The sequence below is a fragment of the Triturus cristatus genome, chromosome 12 (assembly GCF_964204655.1).
Source record: "Triturus cristatus chromosome 12, aTriCri1.1, whole genome shotgun sequence".
Classification (NCBI taxonomy): Eukaryota; Metazoa; Chordata; class Amphibia; order Caudata; family Salamandridae; genus Triturus; species Triturus cristatus.
The window spans coordinates 526629962-526654550 of NC_140595.1; the positions used below are offsets into that span (position 1 = coordinate 526629962).

General features: G+C 48.9%; 1 protein-coding gene across 1 annotated transcript in view; it reads right to left on the minus strand.

Moving 5' to 3' along the window:
• The window catches only part of MBTPS1 (membrane bound transcription factor peptidase, site 1), a 362069-nt gene that overhangs the window by 243387 nt on the left and 94093 nt on the right, over positions 1-24589 (minus strand). The window contains exon 2 of the mRNA XM_085638544.1: positions 20028-20509. Coding sequence (XP_085494670.1) covers positions 20028-20196 — 169 coding nt within the window. The 5' untranslated portion in view covers positions 20197-20509. The remainder of the gene's footprint in view (positions 1-20027; positions 20510-24589) is intronic.

Below are 24589 nucleotides of genomic sequence, written 5' to 3' on the forward strand. Positions count from 1 at the left end.
CTTCTCCAGAGCCAGCTTGTTTGTCACATAAATCCTCTGACTTTGAAGTCAGAGAAAGAAAAATAAACACTAAGCTCCCAAAAAGAGTATTGGACACAGGTAATAGAGTAACTTAATAAAGTGACGGGGTGGAGGGTTGTATTAGAAATGAAGAGACGTCTCATGGGACTGCTGCCTAGAGACCCAAAACACAAAACCAGTAGATGTTTCTTAATACTGGGATTACCGGTGGCCAAAAGATGAATAGCAATACACTGGCTAACCCAAAGAGGTCCAACTATGGATAAATGGGTGGCGGATCTTCGGGAATGGGCAACAGCGGAGGAGGAATACATGCAGAAAACAAGGAGGGACGAGAAACTACCAGAGGTGCTGCTGGTCTGGGGAATGAGGATAAAAGAGCTGATGGGACCAGCCTGCAATACACAGCAAGACCTTGATGGGGAGAGGGACAGGAAACAGAGGACAGTCAGAGGATAACTGAGAAAATTAGTAATACACGGGAGAACAAGGTTTGAAGGGAATGTAATAGAATAATATTCCTCAGAGATCGACACTAAAAATACCAAATGGAATAACAGATATCTAAAAGCTGGTTTTGGGGGTAGTTCAGGGGTTAAGTTCACATTCATTGAAGAATATGATGCATTGCACGGGGAAGTCAAAAGGGAAAGTAATGCAAGCTGATGTAAAGTTGCGATAAGGATGATAACAAAACTACTGCATACTCCTTAAACGTGTAAGAATAATGACTGTTAAATAAAATGAATAGAGAAATGTAAAAAAAAAAAAAAAAGAAAAAAAAAAAGCACTAAGCTACCTGGAAGACACAGTTTGACATTTGACCTCAGTCTTTGAATGCACAGCAAATGTGACAAGATACGAACAAGATTTAAAGGTCTGTTTACAAAAAGAGTTCATGGAAGAATACAATAAACATGGTTTAGGCAACGGGAGGGACAAACTGAACACGGACAGCCTATAACAAATAAAGCCAGCCAATAAGAAGCCAGTGAATGCGAGTTACAAACTACAAAGCCAAATGATAATCAATGGGCGTAATTCATTCCTAGGTCAACTTTCTGAAAGTCCCCAAGATATCTGGAGCAAATCAGATAGCTGTGCTGTCTGGTAGGCTGTGACCTAAAAATTAAGAGCAGGGATGCAAGTGTTGTCCTTTTACCTATGTACACACTTGTAATATTACTAGCATTTGTATAGGGTGCTGTTACCACATATATATATAGGTCTTTATAATTTAACACAGTTTCAAGGCGCAGGGCGAGAGGACAGACAGGGTGGCATGTTACAAGCACACTTATCTTTTTGTGAAGACTATATACCAATGCATCCAGAAGGGCATGCGAGTTTAGTGGGGTCTACAGAACCATGGGTGACATTTCCAGATGGTGCTCCATAAACAGCAAAGGAGTAGCTTGAATCAGGAGGGTCAATAAGGGTCATGCTGGAGAAGCAAATCAACCACAAATTTTTATCTGGTGCCATTAGGTCATCTAGGTTGTTTCGTGCCTTGCTTTCAATGTATAGGCAAACCACTTGGAATAATGCAATGCACCACCAACACTGGATTGTAGCTGAAGAGGGGGGTTAGGAAATGCTAATAAACCAATTTTACCAAGTTTAACTTGGTAATTTGCAACATTCATGTGAAAGATGCTTAGGTTAGTGTATGCCGTTGGTAGCGGACATAGCACACAAGAGGACACTTTCATCGACTTTTTAATCGGGGCACCAGATAGTTGAGGGTTTCTACAGCCAAGGAATCTTGTGTCTGAAGCGACCTCAAGGTAGCTCTCGAAGTATTTTAATGGCTTCTCAACATCAGTATGATACTTTAACTGTTACCCAAGAGAGCCACTAAAGAAATACGAACTTCAAGAAGAAATTACAGGCTGTTTATCAACTATTATCAAGTCTACCAACGCTCCAACACTCACTCTAGTTGCCTCCTCATAATATTACGTGAATCACAAATACATTCAAGTGTTGAGTACACTAAATCATAAATAGGCAAGCACAAGTGGACTGGCGATTCGTGCTCTCAGTTTTTAATTACCCTTTCACCAGACTCCTGGAATGATCTGGCCACAAGTCAGGGAGGGATAATCTGTCTTGCATAACACAAAGGTAAAAACTGACATTCAACGTTGGAGTTTAAATCCATAGTAAGGGGTTAGCAGAATACATGTGGAATAGCTCTTGGGACTGCCCTGCTATGACCTCGAAGGGACAATGCACAAAAAGGCCTAGAAGGCATTTAGATTAGCTTTGGCAAGCCCTACTGTCCCTAAGTTAGAACATTGAAGACAAGGCTGCTATGTTCGATAGAGATTGGGCTGAAAGACAGGATCTGCCTATTCTCACTATCTCAAAGTCCAAAAGAAAACTCCAATCCTGGGCTAATTGTTTCTCCCCTGCAGCTCTAAAGGTTTTGGAACTTTTTAACACCATTTTGGGTATTCATCATACTTGATGATCTACGGTCAGAATTTTAAATACTAATTTCTGCAATTTCTCAGATAAATCATTGGACAACTCATCAGCTAAACTGCCACAGGATCATGTTTGACGGTTTGGAGTATGAGGCATTACCCTTCTTATTTATGGTTGTTGAGGTTCTCTCAGTTACTTTGTTCTGAGAGGGAGTGGATGTGAAATTTTCTTAACAGTTCAGGAAGAGCAAGTACAGTTAATCAAAGTTTTTGTGAAGGCCATTTTTTCAAATGCACCCAGAAAACAATAGGTTTGGTGGGGTCTCATGGGTCCTTGGGTTTACAACTCATACTATTCTGCATTAAGTACTACTGCCTTTCAGACTGAATTTAAGCAAAAATACCATTTTGCTTCCCACGATGTAAAGAAGGTTTAAACACTTCTAATAAATAAATATTGAGGGCTCAGGTAAACAACCACAACACACTTCTAAATTGCCCACTGCAACAACAGGTCGCAATTTCAGAGACAAGGCCTGAGAGACTAATCCATTTGGCCTGCTGGAAGCATGCCTCACCTCATCCTTTAGATATCCTAAACTTCGAGAGCAATGTGTGAAGCAGAGGGAAATAAACAGTAAAGACATAAGTCTTACAGCGCAAAAGAAACGTGGCCCCCGGAAAAAAAGGATCCCTGCATATCCACAATATATATGTGCTATTGTGAACTGGCCCTAAAAGGCCTACGCTGGGAAAATGCAAGAAAGTGCAGAGACAGCAGACCAGAGTTTTTAAGGACTCATTTGCTGGAGGTATATGTCGGCCCAATGAGTCTCCTTGATTTATGGAGTCCCGTCAAGTGAACAGCAGAGTGCTACACCCCTGGCTAACAATTAGAGTCATCTTTAATTCACAAAAAGCAAAACTAATAAGAATGACTAGGCTCCTGCCCAATCATATAAAACCGTCATCATGTTGTCAGGGACAAGTAGCGCAGCCTTCCTTTCACAGACACATGAAAGGACTTGAGGGCAAAGAAGACTTGCTTCAGTTCAACAACATTTACATGCAGGAAGGCTTTCTCGGAAGACCTCCAGGTGCCTGTTGGCAGCACGCCAGCTGTGCTCAGACACGTCTGTGATGAAAAGACCAAGACATTTGAATTCATAAAAGGGTTTTCAGCAGATTTGCCAACTAAGCTTAGCAAAGTGGTTATGCCTACGCTTCTAGTATGATAGGAAGCTGAACATAATACAGGCTGGGCTCAATAGGACCCACTATATGGCTGAGTTCTGCATATCTTTATATCTTCAAGAGAGTCCACCATGGTATGAGGCATGAGCCCCAACGCTCTTGCTAATTCCACATTAGGTTATGCATGGCAGAGTAGGACCTCGTAAAAAGCCAATATCTTCTTTGGAAGAGGGATGGTCATTCACAGCTAGGTACAATAGATTTAATGAAGATCAAACATGTCCAAATAGCCCTAACAGAAGAGCAGAGGAAGACCAAATCGATCAATGTATTCCAATATGCCCCAAGAGAAAGTTAATCCCTAATCTGTTCCCACAAATTAATCCAGGGACACCAACTAAAATTTTACAAATTATTAAATCGGTTTATATATTTAGTTTTTGGAGCAGTTGCGGACCCCACGAGAAGGCATCGTGAACACCCAGGGGCTCCTGGATCATCAAGAATCACTGCTCTTGACCAACCAAGAAACCTTAGCCTGAACACTGGTACAGTGCATGCACTGCTGAACCGTAGATGAAAGCTGAAATTCAAAGCAGTTTGAAGGGGGCCAGGCGAGCACTTTCTTCCCAAAACATTGAGAAGGAAGACTGATCACTCCTAGTTTGCGAAATCCCTTAAAATCCTTTGCAGTTAAATCATTCTTGTTCATTTCCCCTGAAGGTGGATTATGTAGGCAACTACCGCCAAGAGTGTTTTGCCCGTGCTGAATGCTCCATAAAGTCTCACTCACCAAAATTATCTTCCATTGCCGAATCATCCCCAATAAAAAAATATTTTTTTTTAAATCACATTGGCTATGTTTTTCACAAATGTTTGTACATATCAAAGGAAACCTATAAGTACAGTCACGTACCTGAACACTTAATATACAACATAAATTCTCATTGGATCTATATTAATGCCTTGGCATTCTGAAAGCACAGCACAATTAAATCAACAGCCATAATCTCATTCAGTTCTTTTTTTGAAAATTACAAGCCATTAATGCGCACCACGCTCGGATTTATATACCCAATAACACCACTACTTTCATTTGTACACTTAAAGGCCTGCCTTTTAAGAATTCAAAGCAGGATGGTCAGACGGAAAAACAACCTACACAAAATCAAAATTGAATTCCTCTTAATCAGCTCCAACCCTAAAATAATACTGCTAATAGATGGGACTTTTACACCTGAAATGAGTTGGTCGCAGTCCATATTTAATGCTCCAACACGGATTCATAACTACAGAAAGTTAACCTGGATATCTACACAAAATACATGGTAAAAGCTGCAGAGCACCAGGTAAGACTCAGTACATCAAGTAATAATTCAAGCCCAAAAGAAGATCTTAAAAAAGGTCTGAACGACCCTCGTAATCTCGAGACTGGATTATGGGATCTTTATTCTCGCCAGGCTCACTACTATTCGAATAGTCCCATGGAAAAGTGGTCTTCAACGCAGCTGCAAGACTGAATAAAGAGAAAACAAGCATAGGCATAGTCAATAGATTTGTGCGAGAGCTATTGGCTTTGGCAATGCGTTTTAGCCATGTTGTACACCAGTGTGGCTGCTGTTCAGCATGACTAAACGTTATTAGCGTGGTGTGGGGTCGGGTACATTGAGGGAGAGTCGATGGGGTAGAGTGGAATAGCGTAGAGTGGGGTAGGTTGGTTTAGAGTAGTATGGAGTGGGGTAGATTGGGGAAGCATGGAGTGGGGTAGATTGGTTTACAGTAGAGTGGGATAGAATGGTGCAGCGTAGAGTAGGGTAGATTGGTTTAGAGTGGAGCGGGGTAGGATGACATTGTAGTGGGGTATACTGTGGTAGAATGAGGTAGACTGGAGTGGGGTAGATTGGAGTGAAATTGGGTGGGGTAGATTGGAGTGAAATGGGGTTGGGTAGATTTGGGTGGATTGGGGTAGATAGGAGATTTGGGTAGATTGTGGTAGAGAGGTGTTCAGTAGATCTGGGTAGAGGGGATTGAGGTATATTGGAGTAGATTTGGGAAGAGTGGGGTGGCTAGGTAGACAGGAATGGGGTGAGGCAGAGTGGAGGGGGGTATTTGGAATGGGGTAGGTTGGAGTGGAGAGCGGTAGGTTGGAGTGGAGAGGGGTAGGTAGAGTGGATTAGAGTAGGGTAGATTGGAATGGAGTGAGGTAGATTGGGGGAGATTGGAGTGGGTAGGGTAGGTTGGGGGTAGTGGGGTACAGTGAAGTGAAGTAAATTGAAGTGAAGTAGATTTTAGTGGAGTCGATTGGGCTAGACAAGAGCGGGGTACATTGGGGTGGAGTGGGTTAGACTGGGTGGAGTAGGGCATGGTAGATTGGAGTGGGACAGATTTGAGTGGAGTAGATTTGAGTAGGGTAGAGTGGAGTGGGGTAGACGGACGTGGAGTGGGCCGATTGGGGTAGACTAGACATGGGTAGATTGGAGTGGAGTAGTGTAGATTAGAGTGGAGATGGGTAGGGTGGACTGGAGTAGAATGGGGTGGGATAGATTAGAGTGGAGTAGATTGGGTAGTAGCGTATGGTAGATTGGAGTGGGGTAGATTGTAGTAAAGTGGAGTGGGGTATAATGTTGTGGAGTGGATTGAGGTAGATTGGGTTGCGGTAGTTTGGAAAGGAGTGGGGTAGAATAGAATGGAGTAAAGAACGTACAGTGGAGGGAAGTGGAGTGGCGAGCCGTGTAGTAGAGTAGCAGGGTACAGAGTGGCGTGGAACAGAGTGTTGTAAAGTAAAGTGGTGTAGAGTGCTGTGGAGAGGAGTGGTGAAGTGTGGATTATGCATGGTGTGATAGCGCACTGCCATTACAGACAATACATTTCCAATTGATGACGCCATTACAGTTACAGACATACAGTTTTACTGCGCACAAATGATAATGTATGGAAATATCATCACCAGGTGTATTTATTTTGATTGTATTAAACCACACTTCAGAATTACAAAAAAAGTATGTCATTTCTACTGTTCTTATTCTGATGTATTCCGAAAAATCAGTACAGCACATTTTTGTTGTGTGTTAGAAAAAAATAACCTCCTACAGCCTGTCCTCTCCCATGGGTACACTTTAGGCTGGATTGTCACATAAATTCGCTCACGTTGAAGTCAGGGAAAGAAAAGTAAACACCAGGTTCTGCTGGAATACAAAGCCTGACATTTGACCTCTGTCTTTGAATTCACAGCAAATGGGACAAGATAATATCAAGATTTAAAGGCCTGTTTACAGATAGCAAGTACTCACTGAAGAGAAGTCGTCAAGATGGACAGGACAGCCTAAAATAACAAGCAAACGACAAATGCATTCTGTAGAGTAGCTCAACAAAAATAAAAAATATAGGTCCCAAATGTGCGAGCAGTGTAAGGACACGAGCACTCTGGCCATGCTCTAGGGGAAGGTCACATGCAGGAAGAGTGAGGTGCAGACCACCGAACTGACCAGCAGGAAGCAAGCAATTAGGAGAGGCTTTGAAGCCCCACAATGGTAATTAATGGGACGGGTCCATGCACACTAACACCAAACAAAATGTCTTGAAGAGACAGCACATGCAATGTCTATGTGAGACCTAAAAAGGGGTGCTAGGTCGCAGCTGTCGCATCGTTTAAGGGGTGCGCACCACACATGCCCACACCTATTAAATAACGCCAATATACATTTATTTGTATTAATTGAGATGGATAGGTAAACATTAAAAAAAAAGAAAAAAAGGTAGCACAATAGATTTTTTTTTTGTAAGCGAGGGTACGGGAAGCAACATGGAGGAGGGAGTAACACAGAGAGCTGGGGAGGTAGAAAGAGACCAGAAGGGGGGAAAGGAAGTTACATGGAGGATGTCTTTTGCAACCAGTGTCTTTCTGGCCCAACCTAAAAAAGGGAATTTTATCACATCATACCTGCATTTACATAGCTTAAATGGGTCTGCTACAAGTCAACTACACTTTCAGATCTGCCTGAATCATATTCGAAACTCTAAAACTGAACACCCCGACTGCTTGAAAAACAAACTAATAGTTATAGGCACACAGAGATATCAACACAGCTCCAGGTACAAAGCCTCCACATCAAAATCCAGTAAGGAGTGAGTTGAAGTGAAGATTTGGTGTAATGTGCCAGCAAGAATGACACAACCACCCTCATCATTCAACAAGCATTTGCAATGCAATAGGTCTCGCATTTATAAGAGTTTGAGCTATTGGCATTGTAAAATTACAATGCCTTTTATTTATGTTTTGGTTTTAAAACAAATAAAAGGCATTGTCATTTACAATGTCAGTAGCATAAACTTGCATAAAAGCAGTGTGTGGAGTGCAGCAGTGTGCGGCGTGCAGCAGTGTGAGGCGTGCAGCAGTGTGAGGCGTGCAGCAGTGTGCGGCGTGCAGCAGTGTGCGGCGTGCAGCAGTGTGCGGCGTGCAGCAGTGTGCGGCGTGCAGCAGTGTGCGGCGTGCAGCAGCGTGAGGCGTGCAGCAGCGTGAGGCGTGCAGCAGCGTGAGGCGTGCAGCAGCGTGAGGCGTGCAGCAGCGTGAGGCGTGCAGCAGCGTGAGGCGTGCAGCAGCGTGCAGCAGCGTGAGGCGTGCAGCAGCGTGCGGCGTGCAGCAGTGTGAGGCGTGCAGCAGTGTGTGGCGTGCAGCAGTGTGTGGCGTGCAGCGGCATGAGGCGTGGAGGAGAGACACGTGTGGAGGGTGAGGAGAGACACGTGTGGAGGGTGAGGAGAGACACGTGTGGAGGGTGAGGAGAGACACGTGTGGAGGGTGAGGAGAGACACGTGTGGAGGGTGAGGAGAGACACGTGTGGAGGGTGAGGAGAGACACGTGTGGAGGGTGAGGAGAGACACGTGTGGAGGGTGAGGAGAGACACGTGTGGAGGGTGAGGAGAGACACGTGGAGGGTGAGGTGGAGGGTGAGGAGAGACGGAGGTGGAGGGTGAGGAGAGACGGAGGTGGAGGGTGAGGAGAGACGGAGGTGGAGGGTGAGGAGAGACCGAGGTGGAGGGTGAGGAGAGACCGAGGTGGAGGGTGAGGAGAGACCGAGGTGGAGGGTGAGGAGAGACCGAGGTGGAGGGTGAGGAGAGACCGAGGTGGAGGGTGAGGAGAGACCGAGGTGGAGGGTGAGGAGAGACGGAGGTGGAGGGTGAGGAGAGACGGAGGTGGAGGGTGAGGAGAGACGGAGGTGGAGGGTGAGGAGAGACGGAGGTGGAGGGTGAGGAGAGACGGAGGTGGAGGGTGAGGAGAGACCGAGGTGGAGGGTGAGGAGAGACGGAGGTGGAGGGTGAGGAGAGACCGAGGTGGAGGGTGAGGAGAGACCGAGGTGGAGGGTGAGGAGAGACCGAGGTGGAGGGTGAGGAGAGACCGAGGTGGAGGGTGAGGAGAGACCGAGGTGGAGGGTGAGGAGAGACCGAGGTGGAGGGTGAGGAGAGACCGAGGTGGAGGGTGAGGAGAGACCGAGGTGGAGGGTGAGGAGAGACCGAGGTGGAGGGTGAGGAGAGACCGAGGTGGAGGGTGAGGAGAGACCGAGGTGGAGGGTGAGGAGAGACCGAGGTGGAGGGTGAGGAGAGACCGAGGTGGAGGGTGAGGAGAGACCGAGGTGGAGGGTGAGGAGAGACCGAGGTGGAGGGTGAGGAGAGACCGAGGTGGAGGGTGAGGAGAGACCGAGGTGGAGGGTGAGGAGAGACCGAGGTGGAGGGTGAGGAGAGACCGAGGTGGAGGGTGAGGAGAGACCGAGGTGGAGGGTGAGGAGAGACCGAGGTGGAGGGTGAGGAGAGTCCGAGGTGGAGGGTGAGGAGAGACCGAGGTGGAGGGCGAGGAGAGTCCGAGGTGGAGGGTGAGGAGAGTCCGAGGTGGAGGGTGAGGAGAGACCGAGGTGGAGGGTGAGGAGAGACCGAGGTGGAGGGTGAGGAGAGACCGAGGTGGAGGGTAAGGAGAGACCGAGGTGGAGGGTAAGGAGAGACCGAGGTGGAGGGTAAGGAGAGACCGAGGTGGAGGGTAAGGAGAGACCGAGGTGGAGGGTAAGGAGAGACCGAGGTGGAGGGTAAGGAGAGACCGAGGTGGAGGGTAAGGAGAGACCGAGTTGGAAGGGAATCAGAAGTGGAGGAGAGAGAGAGGTGGAGGGTGAGGAGACACAGTGGTGGAGTGGGGGGGAGGGGAGGATATCACTTTTACTTCCTCTCCTAGTGTAAGCTAACGCCCCCACCCCACAGGCCCTGCCGGGGCCGAGAGCAGATCACTGTTCGCATCAGCCGTCACCCGAGACCGCTCCGTACTGGTTGGTAAATAGAGGTTCACTATCTGTTGATAATGGGATTCACTTGGGGGGCTGACTTACCTCCTCCACCCCCAGGGCCAACACTGAGAAGGCATCAGAGACCTGGTGCTGCCTATGCTGCAGTACTGCGAGAGAGAGGGATGGGGGGGCGGGCAGAGGAAGAGGAGTGGGGTTAGAGAAGGGACAGGTGGGGAGAGAAAGAGGAGAGAAGGGACAGAGACAGAAAAGGAGCAAAAAAAGAATTTGAGAGAGTAAAGAGGAGAGTTGGGGAAAATGAAAACATTACGAGAGAACATGTAGCAAAGAGGTGGAGAGAGAAGATGGGAGAGAGTAAGGACGCAGCCAAGAGATAGGGCAGAGACAAAAAGAATCGAAACAATACAAAAGTATTTTCCAAACTCGTAAATAACCACGGGCCAAACAACTGATCTGCAATGAAGCATCCGAATCCAGTATATCATGACGTTAACCATGCAATAAAAAATAAATTATAAAAAAATAAAAAAACACCCAAAAACACGTATACACCATGTTGACCCTTTTCCATGCAACGTATTCTAAAACGCCATTCTCATTCATACATTCACAGCAAACCTGTTCACAAGAGTGACAGACAAGGTGGTATTAGTGTTACATTTTTGTTTACATCCATACCCGCTCACTTATGCAATTAAAGGATTCATGACCACACGGCTAAACAAAACGTACTGATTGGCCTTGCCATGAAGGAGAAACACGTGTTAACACACACTTCCGATCTGTGAAACGTTCACCCCACTTTCTCGAAATTGAAACCAGTGCATGTGTCCGACGAACTTCCTGCCGCTTATCTGAATGCACCAGTGGCAGAAGATAGTCACCATCTTGCAACAACACAATTAAAGGGAGGCATGTCTGTCTCTCCCCACCGCCACATGTCTGAGTCTTACTGTCTCATGCGAGATCTCCCTCTAGGAGACAGCCGACACCGACTCTTCCCCTGAGACAGTACGGGAGATGCGTGTGTGTGCATAGTGTGTGTGTCTATATGTATATATCTGTGTGTGTATGCATGTGTGTGTGTTTGTATGTATGTGTATATGTTTGTGTATGCATGTGTGTGTTGGTGTGCAAGTATGGGTGTGTCATTGTGTTCATTTGTCTTCATGGATGTGTACACATATGTTTGTGTGTATACCTATGTCTGTGTATGCATGTTTGTGTGTATGTATATGTGTGAGACCGGCCTCGTGGAGTGGGCCCTCCCGACCAGCAAGCAACCCTGCAACCGCACCGGATCCCCGATGTCACAGACTTCCGGCCACCATGACGCAACAAACCCGATGGCCGGCCGGGGCCCCAGCTGAACCCACAACACTACTGCGCATGCCCGGCCGAGGGAGCGGGAAACCCCCAAGCAAGACCAGGAGACGCTGTCTCGGTCACACCTCTGATCTCCTCCCCAAGGAGGGTTTCGATCGGCCACCAGGCCCCCGCTGAGCGGGTGCCTCGCCTGCTGGGCGTCTGGAGTCCCTCCCAGACCCACCTGAACAGATCAAAGGGCCGAGCGACAGGAAATCCCGACACACCGCCCCCAGGCACCAAGACTCCTCTCAGCGAGGACTCCGGACTTCAAAGAGGAGGGGGAGTAGAACAAGGGGTGCTGAAGGGACGGGAGGCAGAGAAGACCTGGACCTACGAGAGCCCTGCTGACCTGGTCGCAGCTCGATCGATCCCTGAACCGAAGAACGCTACCCGAACTCTGAACCATCTGAGCCCTGCTGACGCTGTCACGGCTCCCCGAACTCTGAACCATCTGAGCCCTGCTGACGCTGTCACGGCTCCCCGAACTCTGATCCATCTGAGCCCTGCTGACGCTGTCGCGGCTCCCCGAACTCTGAACCATCTGAGCGCTGCTGACGCTGTCGCGGCTCCCCGACTCCGAAACCACCTGTGCCTGCTGAGTGACTCGCGGCACTCCCCTCCAGGAGAATCGGCAGAGATTGCAGAGAGAAACGATATCCCCCAGCTCGAGGATTGGGAGCTGTGCGAAGGATACTCCGCAGAGACACTGAATTCAAAGACTGTCCCGCTACCCCAATACCCCCATCACGAGACCACTGCCGCTTGTGGCATTGATTTAATAACTGCATCTCGGATCATAAAGATCCCCTGAAACTATCGATAAAGTATACTGTCTTATGAAGAACTACTATGTGGTGTCCCTCTGTCAGATAGTGCAAGCTCAGCGTGTGCGATCCTAGGAACGAGACCCTTCCAGGAAGGGCCTCCCCGCCCTTGCTCGGCCTAACTCTGGAAGAGGTGGGTCAAAGGGTGGTCAGGAACGTATTCCGAAGCCCCCCGGAAAACGCCCTTCCAACATTTGGTGGCAGACGACGGGATCCGAGCCGACACCTAGAGATCGTGCAGTAAACGGCTGACGCACTACCGAAAAGAGATGGAAGGAGAAACCTCCCTAGGTGCCGCAGGTACCAACACAAGCCCGACATTCCGAGAGGACCAGTTGGAATATTACACGCAGCGAGAACTAAAACAATTCTGCAAAGACCTTGGAATCGCTACCACTGGATTAAGCACGAAAGAAGATTTCCAGGGAGCATTGAAGACCTGGGTCGAGGCAGGAGCTTCCCTGGCCCAAACAGAAGGAGAGCCGCCAAACGAGCCACGAAGCATCCCGGTAAGGAGCAGCGCCCCAGAGGGGGGCCTATCCCCGGAGGAGCTAGCGGACCGAGAGAGGGGCCGCAACCACGAACTAGAACTAGCGAAACTGAAAATAGAGGGAGAGCTAAAACTGGCCGAGAAAAAGTTAGCCGTAGAACAATTACGCCTACAAGGAGAACTCGAGGAAAAGAAACGCCAGAGAGAACACGAAGAAAGGAAACTCCAACTAGAACACGAACGCAGCCTGAAAGAGATCGAACTCAAGGCCAAAAGTGAGGAGTCCAGAACCTCGGGAAATCAACCACCCTCCTCCACCGTGGAACCAAAGGTCCACATCCCCAAGGATGTGGTGAAGGAATACTACAAGAACGACGACATCCAGCAGTGGTTCAAGGCCTACGAAGTCGCAATGACCTCCCACCGAGTTCCGCAGAAAGATTGGGGGGCTGGTTTGTGGGGCCTGTTCCTAAGCGAGGGGAGAGATACCCTGCTGGACCTGCCCTCCACGGTGCTGAACTCCTACAGTCACATGAAAGAGGCCCTAGTAGCCAGATATGGGCTCACCCCCGAAATGTTCCGGCAACGGTTTCGAGACTGCAAGAAGATACCCGGTACTACATGGGTAGAGTACGTGAACTTTTACAGCTGGGCCTTGGACGGGTGGATCAAGGGCAGCAAGGTCTCCACCTTTGAGGAACTGTTTGACCTAATAGCATGGGAACACTTGTCCGCAAACTGCTTTGTGGAGTTATGCCAGCACCTCCTGGACAGCAAGCTCACGGACCCTCGGAAACTGGCCGTCGAAGCTGACCGATGGGTGAACACCCGGGCCTCCCGGGGTCCCGTGGGAGACTACGGTCGCCACAGTCAGGGACCCCCCCGCCAGAGGGGCGGAGGGAACCAAGGCCGACCGAGAGAATTCCAGGGGGGCTCCCAGCACAGTCCCCCCAGAGGCCAACCTCCGCACTTTCCAGCCCCACCTCCAGCCAGCACCGGGCCCCCGGGGAGGCCGGGACCCCGAGTCAAGATCACCTGTTTCCGCTGCCAACAGACCGGACACTATGCCAGTGACCCCCAGTGTCCCATGTCCCAACGACCCGCAACGACAACCCCTCCGGCCCGACAAATGGCCTCCGTAGCCCTAGGAGAAGAGATGGAAGACTCCGAAGAGTGGGAACCAGCCGCCATGGCCCTGGTCTCCCTAGGGGACCGAGAGATGGTCCCCGGAACACCCCTACCTCACCAACATGAAGTACCGACAGCAAGTGACGGTCAACGGTCACCGAGTCGAGGGCCTCCGGGACACCGAGGCGAGTGTCACAGCGGTCCACTGCCACCTGAGCTCTGAAGACCAGATCCTGCCCGACGCTTTCTGTCCAGTCATATCTTCGGACAATTCCGAGAGCCTCTGCCGGATGGCCCTGGTACCCTTCGAATGGGGGGGGGGGGGGGGGGGGGGGGGGGGGGGAGTCACCGGTAAATTGAGAGTGGTAGTCCGAACCTCCCAACCCGTAGACTGCCTCCTGGGCAACAACCTCGAGAGTTCCCCGTGGGGACAAGTGGAACGAAGAGCCCATCTGGAGATGATGGGCCTACCCGAATGGGTATGCGCCACCACGCGCTCCATGACTACCCGGTCGCCTTCCTCCAAGGGAGTTGAGGCCTTACCCCTGAACCCAGTCGCCGTCCCCGAGGACCGGGACGCGCTACCCGAGCCCGACGACCCTCTTCCGGAAGAAGAAACCGTTCCCGATGACGGGTCAGTGAATCCAGATCCCGAGCAACTGACCGAGCTCGGGGACCTGCCCAAGATGGCCCAGTGGCACTGCGAGGGAGGTCCCTCCCAGAAGAATTCTGCAGGGAACAGGCCACCTGCCCTTCCCTCATTGGACCCCGACAGCAGGCCGCAGCCCAGGCAGCAGGCGACCAGTCCGGAACCCACTGGGTATATTGGGAAAACGGCCTCCTGTACAGCGAACAGAAGTCGGCCGAGCTGGGATCGGCCCGGGTACTGGTGGTACCCCTGCGCTTCCGAAGTCTCCTCTTGGGCCTAGCCCATGATGTACCCCTGGCAGGACACTTATGCCAAGACAAAACCTATCAGCGTCTAGTTACCCACTTCTATTGGCCCAAAATGCGAGCGAATGTGGAGGCCCACTGCAAGTCATGCCTCACGTGCCAGGCCAGCGGAAAAAGTGGTGGGAAGCGCAAAGCTCCGCTACAACCCTTCCCCGTTGTTAGTACCCCTTTTGAGCGGGTGGGAATCGACATCGTGGAACCCCTGGATCCCAAGACCGCCCAGGGCCACCGATTCATCCTCGTCCTGGTGGACCATGCCACCCGCTACCCAGAGGCCATTCCCCTCCGCACCGTGACGGCCCCCGGGGTAGGCCGGGCCTTGATGGGGGATCTCCTCCCGCGTGGGGTTCCCTCGCGAAGTCGTGAGTGATCGTGGCACAAACTTTATCTCCAAATACATGAGGTCCCTATGGCAGCAGTGCGGGGTATCGTACAAGTTCACCACCCCATACCACCCCCAAGGGAATGGCCTAGTCGAGCGATTTAACCGGACCCTGAAAGGGATGATCATGGGCCTCGAAGAACCCCTACGCCGGAAATGGGACGTCCTCCTCCCTTGCCTCCTGTTCGCCTACCGGGAGGTTCCCCAAAAATCTCTGGGGTTCAGGCCATTCGAATTACTCTACGGACACCCCGTCCGGGGACCCCTGAGCCTGGTCAAAGAGGGCTGGGAAACGGCTCTCCGAGGAACCCCTCCTGATGTATTCCGCTATATCCTGGTGCTCCGCAACCAGACCCGGAAGTTCCGAGAGCTCGCCGAGGCAAACCTCGAGGCTAGCCAAGAAGAGATGAATCGCTGGTATGAACAGAATGCCACGCTGGTCGAGTTTCAGCCGGGCCAACAGGTCTGGGTAATGGCCCCGGTGAAACCCTGCGCCCTCCAAGACAAATGGACTGGTCCCTTCAAAGTGGTCGAGCGGAAGAGTCAAGTCACGTATCTAGTTGATGTTCAGTCCCCTCGGAACCCCCTCTGGGTCCTCCACATGAACCGCCTCAAACCCCACTTCGTGAGGACGGAGATGAGTTTGCTCCTGGCCACCGACGATGGGACTGAAGAAGACACAGAGCCTCTTGCGGACCCCCTGTGTGCTAAAGAGAAAGATGGCTTCGTAGAGGGGGTGAGACTGTCATCCACCCTCACCCCCCAACAGTCCGACGACTGCCGCCAGCTACTAAGACAATTCACAGACCTCTTCTCCCTAACCCCTAGGGTCACCGACTGGTGTGTCCACGACGTAGACACCGGCGACAGCCCCCCAGTGAGACACCGAGCCTACCGGGTCCCTGACCGGGTCCGACCCTGCATCCAGACCGAAGTAACCAAGATGTTGGCCCTAGGGGTGATTGAACCCTCCGACAGCCCCTGGGCCAGCCCGGTAGTCCTGGTCCCGAAAGCGGCCGCCCCTGGTGTCGCCCCCGAGCTGAGATTCTGTGTGGACTAACGGGGACTCAATGCGGTCACCCGAGCGGACGCTCACCCTATCCCCTGCGCAGACGAGCTCATCGACCGCCTCGGGGCCGCTCGCTACCTCAGCACCTTCGACCTAACCTGCGGATACTGGCAGATTGCGCTCACTGAGGGAGCCAAGGAGCGCTCCGCCTTCTCCACCCCGGACGGGCACTACCGCTTCAGGGTTATGCCGTTTGGAATGAAAAATGCCCCGGCCACCTTCCAGCGACTGGTGAACAGGGTCCTGGCCGGACTAGAGGGGTTCAGCGCAGCGTACCTAGACGACATAGCAGTATTCAGCTCCCAATGGACCGAACACCTCCAGCACCTCCGACAAGTATTGCTGGCCCGGACACAGGCCGGCCAAACCATCAAAGCCAGCAAATGTCAAATTGGACAAGGCTCAGTGATCTATCTGGAGCACCAGGTGGGGAGCGGGCAGGTCCCCCCCCCTCCAGCCGAAGATCGACGCCATCTTGTCCTGGGAACCCCCCACGACCCAAACGGATGTCCAGGCCTTCCTGGGCCTCACCGGTTACTACCGGAGGTTTATTAAGAACTATGGCAGCCTCGCAGGCCCCCTCACAGAGTTAACCTCCAAAAAGCACCCGAAGAAGATACAGTGGACTCCCCCGTGCCAGAAAGCGTTCGACGCCTTGAAAGCCGCTATATGTACTGCTCCGGTACTCAAAGCCCCCGACTACTCTCAGGAGTTTGTGGTCCAGACGGACGCTTCGGAACACGGCATCGGGGCAGTCCTCCCACAGTTCAACGACAAAGGCATAGATCAGCCCATAGCCTTCGTCAGCCGAAGGTTACTACCTCGGGAACAGCAGTGGAGCACCATTGAAAGAGACCTTCGCAGTAGTCTGGGCCCTCAAAAAGCTGCGGCCCTACTTGTTCGGAATCCCCTTCAGAGTTCAGACGGACCATCGACCCTTACGGTGGCTGATGCAAATGAGAGGAGAAAACCCCAAGCTGCTACGATGGTCAATCTCCCTCCAGGGGATGGACTTCACTGTGGAGCATCGCCCCGGGACGGACCACGCCAACACTGACGGCCTGTCCCGATTCTTCCGCTTCAGCGAGGAGAACCCCCAAGTGGATGGGTAGTTCTCCCCGCCTTTCAGCTGGGGGGGGCACGTGTGAGACCGGCCTCGTGGCGTGGGCCCTCCCAACCAGCAAGTAACCCTGCAACCGCACGTGATCCCCGATGTCTCAGACTTCCGGCCACCATGACGCAACAAACCCGATGGCCGGCCGGGGCCCCAGCCGAACCCACAACACTACCGCGCATGCCCGGCCGAGGGAGCGGGAAACCCCCAAGCAAGACCAGGAGACGCCGTCTCGGTCACACCTCTGATCTCCTCCCCAAGGAGGGTTTCGATCGGCCACCAGGTGAGCGGGCGCCTCGCCTGCTGGGCGTCTGGAGTCCCTCCCAGACCCACCTGAACAGATCAAAGGGCCGAGCGACAGGAAATCCCGACACACCGCCCCCAGGCACCAAGACCCCTCTCAGCGAGGACTCCGGACTTCAAAGAGGAGGGGGGGAGTATAACAAGGGGTGCTGAAGGGACGGGAGGCAGAGAAGACCTGGACCTACGAGAGCCCTGCTGACCTGGTCGCGGCTCGATCGATCCCTGAACCGAAGAACGCTACCCGAACTCTGAACCATCTGAGCCCTGCTGACGCTGTCGCGGCTCCCCGAACTCTGAACCATCTGAGCCCTGCTGACGCTGTCGCGGCTCCCCGAACTCTGAACCATCTGAGCCCTGCTGACGCTGTCGCGGCTCCCCGACTCCGAAACCACCTGTGCCTGCTGAGTGACTCGCGGCACTCCACTCCAGGAGAATCGGCATCCCCCAGCTCGAGGATTGGGAGCTGTGCGAAGGATACTCCGCAGAGACACTGAATTCAAAGACTGTCCCGCTACCCCAATACCCCCATCACGAGACCGCCGCCGCTTGTGGCATTGATTTAATAACTGCATCTCGGATCATAAAGATCCCCTGAAACTATCGATAAAGTATACTGTCTTACGAAGAACTACTGTGTGGTGTCCCTCTGTCAGATAGTGCAAGCTCAGCGTGTGCGATCCTAGGAACGAGACCCTTCCAGGAAGGGCCTCCCCGCCCTTGCTCGGCCTAACTCTGGGAGAGGTGGGTCAAAGGGTGGTCAGGAACGTATTCCGAAGCCCCCCGGAGAACGCCCTTCCAACAATATGTGTTTGAGTATGTTGGTGTGCGTGCTTGTTTATATGTGTATGTGGAGTTGGTGTGTTGGTGTGCATGTATATGCATATGTTTATGCATGTCTGTGTGTGTTTGTACATGTTCATATGTGTGTGTAAATGCATGTGTGTGTTTGTATGTGTGCATAGTTGTGTATGCATGTGATCAGAGGGGAGAGTGCACTTGAGGGCAAAGAGGAAAACATACAGGGAAGAGTATGTGAGGGCAGAGAGAAAAATACAGAGGGAAAAGCATGTGAGGGCAGAGAGAAAAATACAGAGGGAAGAGTCCATGTGAGGGAGGAGAGAAAAATAGAGAGGGAAGAGCTCATGTGAGAGCAAAGCGAAAAATACAGAGGGTAGGGCGCATGTTAGACCGGAGATAAAAACAGAGGGAAGAGACCATGTGAGAGCAGAGAGAAAAATATAGAGAGAAGAACACATGCGAGGGCAGAGAAAAAAAAAAAAAAGAGCGAAGAGTACATGTGAGGGAAGAGAGACAAATACAGAGGGAATAACATGTGTGAGGAAAGAGAGAAAATGGAGAGGGAATAGCACATGTGAGGGCAGAGTGAAAATACAGAGGGAATAGCACATGTGAGACCAGAGAGAAAAACAGAGGGAAGAGCATATGTGAGGACAAAAAGAACAAGTACAGGCTATGCCAAGCGGAAGTGATCGCGTTTGCGATCAAACATCAAAGCGGCGAAAGTGAAAGTAATCGAGCAGAGCATCAAAGGGCTGGGTGTGAAGGGAGGGGGGAATGCAAGGAGCAGAGGAGCAGCTGTGCACGTGCACGCCATCGTGCACTCAAGCCCTAGGCCAGCAAAACCATGTGGGTAGCACTTTTGAAAGCCCACTTACAAAATGTCTCAAAGAGACAGCTTTCGGTGTCTCAGCGAGACCTAAAAATCACCTGAAAAAAATATCACCTATTCCAAAGGCCGATACATTCATGCTGATGGACTCAAGTACCTTCTCTCGACACATCACATCTACCCACCATGGCTAGATACTACCTGTAGCTCAGCTGAAACAACCATACAGTTGGTCTACTTGAACATGTAACATTTTAAACACTTCTTTACTCTCCTCCTCCACTATTTTCTGCTTCTATGACATAATTGTACTTTTTGGCTTGTCTGGACGCCTGAAAGTTCTACATTTATTACGGTACCAAGTCCATTATCACAGTAGAGAAAAATCTAAAGGAACTAAATAAATAAATAAAAAAAAGAATATGGGGTTGTAAAAAGTATCCACACGATTTAAGGAGTAAAGTGACTTACTGGCATGTAGTGATCAGTGCCATACCTCAAAGGGTGCTCCAAAACCAGAGGAAGGTTTACATTAAAATCCCTATACAGAATAGATCAAAGTATACGAACAAAGAAGACAAATACAATGTTCTGTTCCGTGAACAGAAAAAAGCAAACAGACCTACAGCTTGCGAGTGTAGGAAAATATCAAAAGAGGGCAAAGAGCTTGTCATGAAAAGTATTAAGATCACAACAAAAACATATCCAATTCCTGCAACCAACATGCAGTAATATATTGTACGAATTAAGTGGTTTCAGGCCACATGCATTATAAAAAAAAAAACACAAACCATAACAAAGCAATAAAACATAGGCCAAATAGTTGTTTCATCCTTACCATGCTGTACAACAGTGGAGGAGAACTCCACTTTCAACGTCTGGTGTACGCAGCCCTTGCACGGCAGGACCCCTCGAGAAGAATTCCCTAGTTCAGTGCCAACATGTAGTTTGCCACACATTAAAAACACATATAGGAGCAGCCAAGTGTTTACAAGCCTCATGGTCATGAAATGTGCCTGTAAGTCCACAGAATCAAATCGCACTGGGTTTAAAGTGTTCGAAGGCAGTTCATGTTTGTAGCTTCAGCGCGCAGATAGGAAGGGATCGTGTCACAGACTTCTTTTGCCAACGAGAGGTCTAGATTTCATGGTCTTCCTGTGGGTACGCATAGTGGAAAGTCTTTCATTTCTTTCTTCGCTTCTTCTCCATCGTGGATATACGTCCTCTCAATCGGGGTGAGGAAAAGCAGTCTTAAGTTCCATTGCTTTAGAGGAAGGAGAACTATGTAGATGAAGGGTTTGGGCCTCAGAGCAAACTATCCTGCAGGACAAAAAAGGAAACATGAAAATATAGTCAAATAATTTCAGGAGTATAAACTCTTGTGTGAAATAAAGTAAAATAATTTGAAAGTGGTCAAGTCATTCATGAACACATATCAAAATGCTGTCATGGGCGGTCCGAGCCAGGATACCGGAACTCCTTAATGTGCATTCTACAAGTCCCCGTATTGACAGGAAACACTCGGACACCCAGGTTGGATGCAGTTAATTTATTCAGCAAGTAAAAAAAAGACGCGTTTCACCTTTACAGCCTGATCACGCTGATATTTGCTGAATAAATTAACTGCATCCAACCTGGGTGTCCGGGTGTTTCCTGTCAATACGGGGACTATATATATATATATATATATAAATATATATATATATATATCATACACACACTCCTGCCTCTGCAAGACCCACGCTTATCTTTGGTTACTTGCAACTTACTAGAAAGATACAGAACTGTAAAATTAGTCCATAACAAAATGTAATTGTACAGTAGATTAATCCATCCATAAAGAAGTAATAATACTAAACTTGCTATAAAGGGGTGCCATTAGGTCCTCAATACGAAGATACCGGCATTATAACTGCTTGAAGGAAGTTGTACAATTATCGCCCAGTCACTGGATGGGTAATTACAGTCATGAGGAATTGGGAGACTAGTAAAGATTTTCTTTGTTGCAAATTTTGTTTCAATTTCTTCCATCTTCACTTTCCAAATTCAGATTTTGATCCCCCTGAATAACTGATCTAAGGCCCATCCTCACCAGTGGGCTGGAAAATGCAGAGACATGCACAAACCGTTTAACAGTGCTCAAAATAAATGATGGGTGTAGAGTTAATCACACTCAGCAACTACTGGGTGTGATAAGTGCAAAGCCCCTACTAAATTTCAGCAAGTCAAACCGGACGTAATTTAATAGTGGAAAAAGGCCCAGGAAATATCTGGGTATAGAGATTTTGGTGCACTACGTACCAAAAGCTGCATGTTCTGACCAATTTACTGGGCAACACTTGTCCTAGGTTCTACGTTCACACCCAATAAATACCAAACCCTACAGTGCAGGATTTATGTCAGGTGTGCTAATTATAGCAGCCTCCTCCTGGAAACTCCTAATGATGGACTAAGATAAACGCACCAAATTCTTTTGGTGGTGCTATAGAAAAGTTCTAGAAAACACCGCTATATGATATGTGAGAAAGAACACAACAGTCCGACGCTGGTCAATGGGAAAACAAACATCAAGTGTTTAAATTATTAAAAAGTCAGTTGTTTAACCATTTGGCAACTTTATTTTCTGTAGCAATGCACGAACGCCACAGTGTTTGTAGGCATTCCTGGATGTGATATTTTAAGGAAAATCCTTTTCTAGGTTTTCAGTAGGTTCTGATAACTTCACAACATCATACCTCTAGACCGACATATAACTGTATAGAACTGAAAATGAATGACCGCCTGGTCCCTGTCTGGAATATTAGTGGACCCACAAAAAATTTTTTAAAAAAGAAGATATGTGCTCCAACTGCAATGCCCAGCCAGGGATGTACAGAACTTTTGGGGTCTGGGGTGATACACAGATGGTTTTGTGTTGCGAAGCACACAACAAATACAATTCTCTTCCACACATGGTGTCGGTGCAAAAACCCAAGACAATGTGAAACAAAATGTCACTTCCATGCTCCAAACACCACTCCTTCAGCTCCTGACAGGGCAAAGACCAGTGTTACCGGCCTAATCGCAAAAATTGAGGTGACTAAGTATTCTTCTTGCCTCCCACTATCATTATTTCATTTCTGTTTGCTTCTAGTTTGTCGGATCATGCTACCTGTGCATGGATTTAATTCAGGCAGGTTTTCAATTAATTTACAGTGACACCCAGGATCTCCTCCCAGTTTAAGTAAGAAGTATCCGGGAACTGCCCATTTCCACCTCAAACTAGAAGCTGCGCTGAAGGTCAGAGAATTGACAGATATAAAATGTCAGCTACGAACGCCACGCAGGACAGACTGGAGGGAATATCTTGAAATGTGTCTTGGCGTGGACGCTTTGTCCACCATCATGTCCCACCTTTCCTCAGAATCACCATTTTACTAATCAGAGGTGTGTCTATCAGCTTCTGCGTGCTGCTCTAACATCTGCATGGAGGACAGGGATGCTTGTGATGAAAGGAATCAGACTGCTGTCCTTTCCATTGACTGCTCTCCATGGACGGTTCTGTTCAGAGCAAGGGAGACAGTTCATGATTAAAAGTTCACACGATACATCTTGAATGGTAAAGCTGTGAATAAACATATCCATAGTGTCCACATAGAAAATGAAATTAACAACAAATAAACCCTTTCTCTTAAGCGAAAACTATGTGAGGTCCACTGCAAAGAAATAGGATTTTGAATGACTGAAGATCAACACGGAGGCCAAGAATACAAGAGCCTAAACGCAATGCCACGGTTGGTTTGTCTTTAATAACCTTGACGTAAGTCATGAGGTCATTCTTGGACGATAGGTTTGGGTGGAGTACCAGAAATTCACCAAGCAAAACACATTCTTGGGCTACCCTCCAAGCAATGTGTAATGACATACAAGAAGCACACACGCCAGTCAACAACCTCCTGAACTAAATAGGGCATACAGTCTAATGCAACAATTAACAGAACGCTCTCCTCCAATGCCAATTGCTTACCACAGGTACATTTAAACATAGGATCCCAGAGCAATGTCGACTGCTGCAATTAAAAACGACACTTCTATATTGAAATTGGCATGTGCACATTACATCCTATTCAAAATATTCAAATTCAGAAATTAATCACTCACAGGCAAAGAGTGGGCATTTCTCACAAGGGTTAGAGGCTCCAACAACTGATTCAAGAAGATCCTACCTGAAACATCCAGCTTATGAAAAAATATTTCTAAAGTACACAGAAGTAAAAGTGCCTTCTGGTTAAGTGTCCTTTTACGCTTGTCTCAGTAACTGTAAGTGGAATACCAACTTGGTTTGTCTAAACAAACTCTACAATTGGAAGTAACCCTCAAGCCTTGTTGGCCAGCTGCAACATAAAAAAAGTTGCACCCACCTTGAGTTTCAGGCAGCAGCCGCATCATTACACATAAGGTCAAACAGCCACACACCTTCGAACATTTATTACTTTATGCAGTTTATTCTGAGCAGGTTCAATGGATCCTGAAGGGAAGCCAGAGAGCTTCCCTATTACTACTCAAAACCTATTGAAGGCCCACCTCAACTACACAATAAACAGATTCTCAACACTAATTTGTGGTGCTATACTTTCGCCAAATGGTCTGAAACGTTAAAAAGGGTCAATAATAGTATCTGTCCTCCGCCGATTATTTGGGGACTTGGGGCGGGCCTCCACCATCCAGGAAGACTCCGGGCCAGATGTAGGTTGCCAAATAGCGATTGGTAACGCGGAAATTTGCAGAATTCCAGCGTTTCCGATCGCTATTTGGCTGTGAGCAATGTAGGTGAGTTTAAACCTACTAGCAAAATCAGGAATCGCAAAATTGTGATTCTTTATTTTGCCCCTGCATTTAAGGAATCGGGAATTGCGATTCCTTAAATGCAATGTAAGTAGCACAAAAGTAAGTGCACTTTAGCCTTAAGGAATCGCTAATTACCACCAACTTCAAGTTGGTGGTAATTACCGAATTCCTTTTAAAAAGCACTTTTTTGCTTTTTTAAAGTGCGATGTGGCACACATTCATGCCCTTAGGGCATGTATGTGCGCCACATGTGCACACATGCACATTTCAGGCACCCTTGAAATAGCGCCCGCTATTTGCCTTTCTTTAATACTAAATCGCTAATAGTGAATATCTTCCCATTCATTCCTAAGGGCCTCCTAGCCCATAGGAATGAATGGGTAGGTATTCCTTATTAGCTAAGCTCAATTTGGGATTCGTTATTAAAGAATGTTAATGAAATCGCTAATATTTTAGCGATTCCTACCTACATTCAATTTTGCGAGTCCTTAATAGCAAATCGGTAAAATTCCCTATTAAGGACTCGGTATTTCGGTTTTACCTACATCAGGCCCTTGGTTATCATCTCCTTAG